Raw genomic sequence first — 11667 nt, 5'->3', positions numbered from 1 at the left:
TGTCACAGGGTCAACAGCTTTTCTAGAGATGTTTCTCTAGATAATGTTCTTCCTGCTGTAGAGATAATACATGCAAAGTATCTTACTTCAACAGCATTTGGTCTCATCTTATCCTCATGTATATTTTCTCTGATTCATACAGTTTCTTTAGTTCAACCTCAGATTGCCTAACAATGTTTGAACAGCAGAGTTAAATGCAAACCACCTAAATTATATGTAATTAAATTGTCTTTCAAAGTGTGTGTGTGTGTGTGTGTGTGTATATATATATATATATATATATATATATATATATATATATATATACACCATATCCAAAGAAACACTGTAGTTAGCGGTGTAAAATATAAATTTAAATATATAATCAATTAGATAAGTCTAAATACAGCATCGGAATACAAATCAATATTTTTTATTCCACATACATGTATTTTTTCTTTACTTTGAACTGTTTACAATCTAAATGATTCAACAACAAAATGAGAAACTACCACAACAAAGTCAGAATTTCTTAATAGGGAAGGAAAGAAAAATTTAAAAATAATAATTAAAAGAAAAAGATTAATGGTAGCTTGACTGGAAATTTAGACATTTTGTATTTTGTACCAGATGAGCGGTTAGAGTCACAGAAATGGACAAGAGCAAAACTAAAAATGGTGTGTGTTAATTGATGTGCACACTTGGTGCAAAATCATATATAAAAAAAAACAAAACAAAAAAAAAACACAGCATGAATTTAAACCATTTGAAGATCTTTACCTTGTGTTATTAAGTTTGAACTTAAAGGCCTTTGTTACTAAATAATCTCTCTTCTTTTTTTCCAGATTATAAACAAATATAATATTCTTCATATCAGGAGAATAACTTGGGGTAGACAAACGGCATACAAGTTCCCTGGAGTTACATTTCACACCTGCTAAAGCCCTTCGTCCTCCATCCTCAAACAGTTTGGGTAGTGAGATGATGGCTTGGTCACACAGTATTTCCTTCAAATCAAGGGAAATGTAAATTTTGGCGGTCATTGTATTTTGTGAACAATGCAAAAAAAGAAAGTGTTTATACATGTTAACATACACATACATAACTGAGAATTACATAAATATATGCAGGATAATGAGAGAGAGAACGGATTCCCAATCATCTATTGGTCGCAGTGAGAAAGCATGTGCGAGCCTCGGCAAATAAGAGTAATACTTGAATTTTACAAATTGGTTCTGTACACAGTTTGTGTTGGAGTGTTAATGAACACCCCCTTCTACCAAGAGGGTTTCATACAAATTGAAAATTGTTCTCTATTGACACATATTATTCTCCTTGCGCATCCAGTGAAGTCCAGGCTTAACCAAAACCTGGAGTGAATCTTAGGAACTATTGAGTTTCCAGGCATTGATCTGAAGCTGTTCCAGGTTTCATATGCAAAACAGAGATCAGCGTAAATTCCCACTGGTATTACTTTCAATGTCTTAAATCATTTTCATGTTAAAGCGACGTGGCCCAGCACCCTGGTCTGCCTCTTCAGCGGAGGTCCCATTGGACTTTGAGCGTGGCACGTACTCAATATCAATGTTGTTTTTATGTTTGCCTTTTCCTCGACTCCATACAAACAGGAGCAGGAAGCAGAAGAGAACCACTCCTAGGAATGTGAAACAGCCCATGGCTGTGGAAACTAAGATAGTTTTTAGGTCCAGGCCAAAGGTCACATTGGGGAGGTTGGTACCATTGGCAGTGGCATTGCTTGTATCCGTATAATGCTGGGTCCTGTTGGCATACAGCGAGCCCAGACTTTTCACTGCCAGTGATACCATAAGAGTGTCATTGCCTGCTGTGTTAGAGGCTACACACATATACACACCGTCATCCTGAACCTCTACTGCCTTGATATCCAACGAGCCGTTGTTGTGAACTGTCACCCTTCCATGGCTCCTGGTAGTCAGGTGTCTCCGGCGTGGGGTGACCCAGGAAATAGTAGGTCTCGGGGTTCCATCTGCACTGCAGTTTAATCGGGCCGACTGTCCCTCCTCCACGGACACCATCTGAGTTCGATTTTCTCGGATCTTCGGCTTGGTGCAGGTCACGTAGTAGGATAGCAGAGTCTCTTTGAACTCTTTGAAGGGGCGTCCTTGGATTCCTTCTGGAGTGCTGCACTCGGGCTGGGTGTCCCCAAAAGAAATTGAATGGCGCCTTTGCAGCAACCACATGAGACGGCAGTCACACACCAGAGGATTGTTGTTGATCAACAGCACCTCTAGGGCCTCAGGAGCATGGAATACCCCCCTCTCCAGGGTATCAAGGCGGTTTTGGGAGACATTTAGCAAACGGAGCCAGCGGATGCCCTGGAAAGCATAGGGTTCGATGGACACCAGTTGAGATCCAGCCAACCTCAGCTCGTGCAATCGCACTAGGTCCTTAAGCAGGCCACCCTCCACCACCCGAATGTGATTGTAGGAGAGGTTAAGGTGTGTGAGGTAAGGCAGGTGGCGAAGAGCCTGGTAAGGGAAAGTGGACAGGTTGGTGTTGGTAATAGAAAGTGTGGTGAGGTTGAGGCCATGCAGTGAATTAATAGGGACCGCATCCAGAGATGGCCAGTTGTCAATTTCTAGGTGACGAAGGTGGAACAGCTTCTTGAAGGAGTAGGGGTGTAGAGTGCTGATACTGAGGTAGCGCATATGTAGGCTAACCAGGTTGTGCAGATGGGACAGGGCATCTGTGGGTACCACCGTCAAGTTACAGCGCTCAAGTGTCAGGCTCTCCAGTGACAATAGTCCACTGAAGGCCCGATGGGAGATATAGATTAGCTCATTGTCTCCAATTTCCAATGACCTGAGGTTGCGCAGGTCCTGGAACATATAGTCCACCAGAATGACAACTTTGTTGTCGCTGATATCCAGGTTTGTCAGGTTGGAGAGGCCAGAGAAGACACCTAAAGAGAGGAGCTTGATGCGGTTGCTCTTTAAACTCAGTGTGTGGAGGCTGTAGAGTGAGTTGAAGGCTCCGGGCTCAACATAGGCAATGATATTCCCACTAAGGTCCAGTTCTTCTATGTGTGGATATGCAGCAAAGTCATCAGGGTTGACTGCCAGAATGCGATTCTTGCTGAGATCAAGGATTCGTGTCTCAATTGGGACTCCATCAGGGATGGCGTTGTAGCGCTTGCGGTGGCAGATGACAGAGCGGCTCTGGGCGGAGCACTCGCAGCGGGCGGGGCAGGCCAGAGTGGAGCCCACGAACACGGCCACCAAGGCGAGCCCCAGCAAAGGCTGCCAGCAAGACACGGCTGTGTGCAGCATGACTCGACTCAAACAGTCCACCATACTGTCATGGCTCTAAAAGAAACAGAAAAATGAAATGTTAGTATATGAATCAACATGTTTTGGCGTATTATATTGCATAAAAACCGTAAGTAATATACAGATAATAAAAATGTCTAAACTAGGGACTAAAATTCCATTTACCAGTACTGGTTAGTGTCTTGTAACATTATATGCACAACATGAATTCAACTAAAATATCAGGAGGCACCACTCAATGGACTTGATATGATTTTTTTGTACTGCACATAAAAAACTAGCTGATCGGTGTAGCCGTGCACATACAAATGAACACTGCCTCAGTTTTTGCTTGTGGGCTTGTATGTGCATGGATTGATTTGGACTATCTCACCATTACATTTCTATGTGGTTTCGCAGTTTTCATAAAACTCCTTTTTAAAGAGAAATCTTTTCCCACAAAATCTATGCTCATTAACAGTAGTATACAGTATTATACATAAACTGTAAAAGAGTTGTTCAAAGTAATTTAAATACATATTCATTAAATAATTAAATTATTATCATTTATTGAGCATTACTTAGAGAACAAAGACCATAAATTACACAATTAATTTAAATAACATTATTTTCAAAGTGGACAGCAGCATAAATTATTTTGGTGTTTGACAGAGTTTGTTCATTATGTCTACAGAAAAAAAAGAAAAAAGAAGAAGAAAAAAACATTTGCTTATCAGATTCAGCCTGGACCATTAAAAGATTGGCTTTATTTTTCCTAATCTCCCTTATAACTTTCAACAAATATACATTAATCATTTGTACAGCACAAACACATATACAGACACAAGACAAACCAGAATTATAATGATTTCCAAACTGCACCCCGCCGCATCATAAATATAAATAGTTGGAAGGCACAATCCACTGGTGCAGACATTACAGATGCAATTATGTAGATTATTACAAAGGCAGAAAAGATCAGTAAATGAGGCCTCAGAGGTTAATAAAACACATTTACTGCTTTTTAGACATTCACCTTAATACAACCTCTGCACAAGACTCAAAACAAATCATAGTTGAATCATATACATTTTTTTTTCATGACATCAACACTCATCCAAATTCAGGATCTGTTTTTGTATGTAAGTTCACCTCTAAATGAGAAGCTGACTGCATGTGAGACAAAACACAATAGCCAGATGACAATAAAACGTGCAACTTCTTGTTTGTGAAACACCTGTACCATTTGTTTAAACTTGTGACCTTGATATTGGACTCTTTCTGTTGTCACTCTTACCTGTTGCTAATGTTTGTCAGATATTATTATCAGACCTTCATTAAAGGCCTTGAATTTAAAATTCAACATCAAAATCAACCTATTTTACTTTCTGTGGAACTTGGTGCTCTGCATAGTCTTTAAAATATAATAACTTGTGTTAGGTGCATGAAATAACTTCCTTGAATTCTTTAAAACAAATGTAATTCTCAACATCTTGTACTTTTAACCCCAACTTTTAATCTAACTGGCTCTATCGTGACAACAACCTGATGGAGCCTGATCAAGCCCCGTCCCAGAATATTTCTCATTGAATATTCTGTTTAAACTGGAAATATGTAAATTTAGTCAAATGGGATGCAAACAACATTTCCTGTTGACTTTAGAAGCACCGCCAGTGTTATTACTCTTCTCTTTTTTCTACTCTTCTGTTACTGAATCGGCACAGAAAAATATGCAAGTATCACAATTATATTTAAAACTGAGATGTCTGTTTGTAAGTTCATGCATTATAGTATTGCAGTCATAGTAACTTCTGCACTTGCACTGTGTCTGGTCTGAACTTACTCTAAATTGCGGGATGGGCATGTCAATGTTTGACCTCTAGAGGGCAGGTTTGCATAATAGGGGGATTCCATAAACCAAAACGAGGTCATAAGTAATAACATATTTAATCAAAGGAGCATCATGTATTTTAAGTGTGTTCATTTGTGAATTTAGACAAAATTTAAATGAACTATAATGTAATATGAACATTTTATGAGAGCTAGATTGAACCAGCCTTCAGTGAACAGTACAAATTAATGTGTATCAGGAATGAGTAATGAACTAGAGTTTAATGATATAAACATAATTTTTGAATGTTCCTAAGCATTTGGCAAAGATAAAACAATGTGATGTTCAAGTGCAAAAATGAATATCTGCAAAGCTCAATGATGAATAGCGTGTAAGTGTGTGGGTGTGTGTTGGTAAAGCAGACAGATTTTGAAACAGGTTGTGAAAAGTGCACAGACAGCAGCTCATCTGGTGTGTCATGGGCAACACTAAATATAAAGAGAGAAAAAGAGCAGCATAAAACCCGCAGGCACAAAACACAGCCTTGGTGAGTTTTAAAACATGTATATGCACCCTCATTATACGACGTGAAATGCCACGCATTTGCAGAGAGCAAATTGCATTTGAAACAAATTTACAGTCTTCTCTTGAATGTAACAGATTAATTGGGTGCAGGTGGTGGAGACTTATACATGGGTCTAAATATTGACAGTATTTTCCCCTCTACCCAGAGAATGACCAGTGAAACAAAACAAAAACAGGAAAAAAATACAAAAGTAAAAACACTACACAACTGTACCTTGTTTAGACATAGTTGCTGTTTTGCCTGACCAAAATATATGCTAATCATAAAACATTTTTTTATCCGGTATCCTGTTTATTTCTGGCTTTATTAGTGTTACCAGTTATGCATTGAAATTAAACAAAATTAGAGTAAATGAGACATAGTATGATAAGACGAGAACACATTCTCCCTCATAGCAGGCCTATATTTAGATTCTCACAATGAGCAATTTGAAGCATTAAGCGCTTGTGTTGACGTGTCTCCAAGAGAGCAGGTGCTCACAGTGAAGAAACGCAAATATGACATCACGCAAGAGTACTATTAGATGACAAAATTAGTATTTTTTTAGCTATAATGCACATACACAGATACTGACAGAGCAGTGTCTACAAACAAGCATTTAAAAATCAATCTTCATATTTAATGAACACTTTTGTACCTAGGTTAACCTTTAACTGATCTCATTGGTTATTTCCCCCAAGCTGAATTTAGTTGCTTCCTAGTTAGCTATTCAATACCATATTGATCGTCACTATCTGGGAAAGTTATATATGGAATCAGTTGGTCTTTTTTCTAATCCACACAACACATTTGTTCATGACTCATGCCTCATGATATTAACACATTTTCAAATCTCATGTGATTTGGATAGGCTAATAACAACATTCCAAACACAATGGTTTGGATCTTTTTTTTGTAACGCTATATATATATATATATATATATATAATGCTATAGTTAAATAAATAAGTAAGATTGGATGCAAATTAATCCATTGGGTTTAGATTGGATTGTGAAAATTTCTCAGCATCTCTGCTGAACAAAAACAAACAAAACCATACAAAAGCTGGTCTTAGCTATCTTAAAATGATCTCCCAGCCTAAGCTGGTCTTCAGCTGGTCTACCTGTTTTCCCAACCTGAAAACTGCTCAAAACCTCTCTAAAACAAGCCAATGGAGCATCAGGCTAAGAGGCTAGCAAATCATTTTGTATCAACTGGTTTCAACAAGAATATGACAGATGTGTATATGAGAGGTTGAAAAATTAGAAGGATTGGTGACATCAGCTGAAACTGAAAGTCATTATGATGACATTTTATGAAGAAAAACATTTTTTTTTTTGCCTTTGGAGAAAAAAGTGCAACAATTCAGCAGTCATTCAATCTGCAAATGCATTTAATTTCCTCGTCTATGCTGACATGTGAATGCATAAAGACATAGGGAGAGAAGCATAGCATTTAAACACCTGGGATGTCTATTTTGTCCCGACAGGGTTGTGATCGGCTTAAAGTGTATGAATGGTCCTCCCTGGCTCTGTCAACCAGACTAGAACCAAGTCTAATACCCTTACATGGGCTCTCCAGCATTTTCCGGTCTTTTGCCCTCGCAGTTTTAGGCTTTAGATAACAAACTGGACTCCAGTGCAATCAAGCGAAAAATTTCATTTTAAGCCAGGGTATGCTCTATCCCCACTCAGAGACTATCTTAGTCCTTCTGATGTGGACCACCATAATATGATGTATATATTTTGTTTGCTTCACAATTGAAAAAGGCTTGATAGTAAGACTACTTCTTCAAACAGCCACTGAGTGAACAAGGTACAGTGATTATGGGATGGAAAATAGTGTAAACTCTGGAACAGTTACACAAGATTAAATATAATCATGCGGAAAGAATGAGGTACAGCATTGTTGCATGCATAGTCATTAGCATTTGAATGGAGACAACTCTCAGTTTGGCACTTGTCCCTTCTCTTCTTAGCCACAAGACAAGTTACAAGAGAGTTAAAAAGATTTTTCATTAAAAATAAATTAATAAATCACTAATTTTTTTTGTGTGTGTAAAGCATCCAATTCAATATCCACATAGCTACACTTTAAGTATTTTTCAGATTAGAACAAAGGCCGAGAGATTTCCATCCTGGTGAGTGTAGCTTGTTTGCTATATGCTTACTGTAATAATACAAACACATATGGATTTCACAAACAATGTTTTGTTGTTTTAGGTTAAAATATTCCAGTAAATATTATCAGCATTGGCATGGATTTCTTAATTTACCAGCTTTGTCCAAGCAGTAAGCTCAGTGTTCACATCAGTATAATTGTTAATGTTATTAAATCATTGCTTTACTGTAATAAGTCTCATCTCATAAATATCTTTAACAACGCTACCCAGAAGGAAAGATGTAATTAACTCTGAGGTTCAAACAGAGGAAGGGTGAACATCTAGCCGTTAATGTTTTAGCGGGCTTGTGTGATATCATATCATCAAGGAAGTCGTGGCCTGGTGGTTAGAGAATCGGACTCCCAATCGAAGGGTTGTGGGTTCGAGTCCCGGGACGGCAGGAATTGTGGGTGGGGGGAGTGCATGTACAGTTCTCTCTCCACCTTCAATACCACGACTTAGGTGCCCTTGAGCAAGGCATTGAACCCCCAACTGCTCCCCGGGCGCCGCAGCATAAATGGCTGCCCACTGCTCCGGGTGTGTGCTCACAGTGTGTGTGTGTGTGTGTTCACTGCTCTGTGTGTGTGCACTTCGGATGGGTTAAATGCAGAGCACAAATTCTGAGTATGGGTCACCATACTTGGCCGAATGTCACTTCACCTTCACCTATCAGAGCCATTGGCAATGAGGAGTCCAAGAAGATCCCTGAAAAGCTCCTCCAGCTCATCTGTAAGGAGAACTCCACAGATCTTTATCAAAATGTCATCTAGGCTGAGAAAGGCTACAGCAGGTTTGTCAGCATATGGATATTGTGATGTCACATCTGTTAGCCACTTTTACAGTGTTGTTGGTGGTTCAATAGTGTTAGCATTTGAGAAACTCTCCAGGAGGATGTTAAACACCACATGCAGAGGTTCATGGAAGCAGACAGGAAACCCACCTTGTGGCACCTTGACAAAAATAAATCAATTTCTCCTACTACTGATTCAGATTTACAAAGGGAGTTTCTACACATAATCTAATCAGAAGTGCCTCTGCACATAAATTGAAAATACCAATACCAAATTGACTAATGCGGAAATGACAAGTTCATCGATTCCTAAATACACAGCTATTTAATCCAGTGTGACTGACATGGCAAGGGGAATGTGCTTTGATCCAAGATATCCTCAGTGAAACAATCAATTTCACTGGAATTGAACTGTAGTAACAACTGGATGCTTTGATAGGTGGCGAAATGCTTTTGTAAACATAAATATTTGTTTTCTAATATCTGTATTACTGAGACTTTACTTTATAAAGCACAAAATAATCTAGATTTTTAAATAAATAAATGAGAAAACATTTAAAATATCAATCCCAAATTTTAGAACAGTATTGTATATAATAATAATAATAATAATAATTTATAAGGAAAAACATTTTCCTATTTTATAAAAGCATATATTATATACAGTAATACATTTATTAATTTCTTAATGGGCCAGGACTGATGGGATGGTAAATTGCATCATTTTTGATGACTCTGCTTTTCAAAATCTGTTTCTGACCTGGAGCTTTATTTATTTATTAGGTGATTTTCATGCTGGGTAACAAAAAGCCCTGAAGAGCAATTTACAGTTTTTCACCTCCCCATGTGAGGGGATCCAATTGCTGCGGCAGCACAATCGGCTGCCCCCGCTGAGGAAGTGAGGTGGAATCAACATCTTTGACTGTGAGAATCAAAGGCAAAATCTGAAAACCCCACTAATTATGCTGCGACCAACCATAGACTTCACACAGAGCTCATCAGGAGGAATGAGCCTGCGTTAATTAGTGATAAAGCAATAGACGAAGAGAGATGGTTCTCTTGTTCCTCTCACCGATAACCCTCTGTTAAGAGTGCAGCCAAGAAGTAAAGTGAAACTCAACTGCTATTTCTTTACGCTCATTTTCTCTTTTCTGTCTACTTCATTGATGCTTGCTTTTTTTTACCCCTCAGTAAAATTAGTTTCACTTGTGCATTATGTCAAGAGGTGTGTTTAAAGAAATAGTATCCATGCATTCACGTCGAGAATTCAAAAACCATGCATCACATTTGGCTACAGTGCCGTTAATGTCATCAATGCACCAATTTGGTTTAATTTAAAACATATTTTAATTAAGCCATTAAGAGACTTGGGTATAGGGCTGCAACAACTCAAATCAATCAATAAATCAATAAAATGTATAATAATCGAGGAAACTGCTTGTGCTTTGTTGCTAATGCTAGTCACGTCACATTACTGTACAGTTGTGATTTCTGACCAAGCTGCTATGGAGAAAGAGCTCAAACCTAGCTATCCTATAGACATAAGAATGCTTTATGCTTCAAAAAAGGTAGTCTACCATTTAGTTTAATGCGGCTTGGCCAGGTGCTCGGGCAGATGTCTGTGCTGTTTAATGCATTTTGAAACGTGTTTTACTCAGCACACAAGTAACATTTATATCTTATCTGTAAATGTTAGAAAAATCCTTGAGTATTTCCATTTTGCATAAAGATTCATCCTCCTGGCAGCAATCAAGTCTACAATAAACTAACACTTATTTCTGTTAATTATCTGTGCAATAATTCTGACTAAAATAAACATTTTGCTATGTTAAGTAGAAAAGATTTCACTCAGAAATTGCTAGTAAATTTCACAAACAATTACAAAGAAACAGCAAGTAACATTTGAATTAAACGTGAAATTTTGAAGCAGAGATGCTGAAATAGTATTTTCTTGTTTTCCAAAAAACTTTGTACTTATTTATTTGTCAATGTATGAACACTAACTGTAAAGTGACTATTACAATGGTGTAAAAATATAATTACTGTGTTCAGATAATTGAATGTACGTACCCATCACCATTTAACATTTATTTTGTTTTTTTTCTTTATCATTTTTATTTAAGTGATTTTTAACTTCTTACTTTAACTAAAGTTTAAACAAACAGAGTGCCTACAAACACACTAACAGCTTTATAATTTACATTTGAACAGATTGAGCAAAAAAACATTGACTATTGTTAATTTAAAACAGAAGATGCATAATTTTATGTTTTGGCTCAGTATGTAGAGCTAGAAGTCCTCAACCTTTTAAGCATAATTCCTTACGGTATAACTCCTTTTTGTATAAAGAACCCTGCTGTGACACTTGGAGGCAAAGTGAGGCTGGTTCACATTTGTAGGTTTATCTCTCTAGGAAGTCCTAAACAATGAGAATTAATGGCTTCTCGTAGCCGTTCAACCACCATTCAAAATGCAAAAGGCATAATCATATTTTCCTCACTGTTGCTCAAGTTAATACAATACATCAAGTTAATGTGCTACATAAAATTGTTAAAAGAAAATAAACAAAATTGCAGCTGAACTGGTGGAGGGAGTGAGAGACAGAGAAATACAGAGTACATGCAATATAGATCAGACTTGAATTAGCTTTTAAAGGTAATAGTCAACACTTGAGTGCTTGGCACAGATGGTCCACCAACACAAGCATTACACAAGTCACCTGGCACTCTATTCTTAAATGCATTATGGTTGTGCAATTTGTTGTGGAGGGCCTCTTAAACATCATGGCTTTCTCAGTGCTCCTTAAGAGGTATATCTTAGAGATATAGAAAGTACAGGAAGGCTCTTTCCACAGATGCGCTACACTTTGGTGTTCCTATGGCTTCTTCTAAAGTAGAAGAGGAACAAATCCCATGCTTTTATTGTGATAACTATTATACATACATAAATCATACATAAATATTATACATACATAAATACATAAATCTATATATAAACATGAAAGGTAGGTGGTTTTAAAGACACCAGATGTCTTGATGCCTTTATTGGCTCCT

The 11667-nt window shown here is 37.6% G+C and overlaps 1 protein-coding gene across 1 annotated transcript in view; it reads right to left on the bottom strand.

Annotated features, from left to right (window-relative positions):
• Positions 1-396: 396 nt before the first annotated feature.
• LOC132113748 (leucine-rich repeat and immunoglobulin-like domain-containing nogo receptor-interacting protein 2) overlaps positions 397-11667 on the bottom strand; it is a 282038-nt gene continuing 270767 nt past the window's right edge. Inside the window, exon 5 of the mRNA XM_059521717.1 lies at positions 397-3323. Within this exon, the coding sequence (XP_059377700.1) occupies positions 1464-3311 (1848 nt within the window). The 5' untranslated portion in view covers positions 3312-3323 and the 3' untranslated portion in view covers positions 397-1463. The remainder of the gene's footprint in view (positions 3324-11667) is intronic.

Source organism: Carassius carassius, chromosome 33, assembly GCF_963082965.1.
Source record: "Carassius carassius chromosome 33, fCarCar2.1, whole genome shotgun sequence".
Classification (NCBI taxonomy): Eukaryota; Metazoa; Chordata; class Actinopteri; order Cypriniformes; family Cyprinidae; genus Carassius; species Carassius carassius.
The sequence above is the reverse complement of the archived record's forward strand: the minus strand, read 5'-3'. Positions and strand labels throughout refer to the sequence as shown.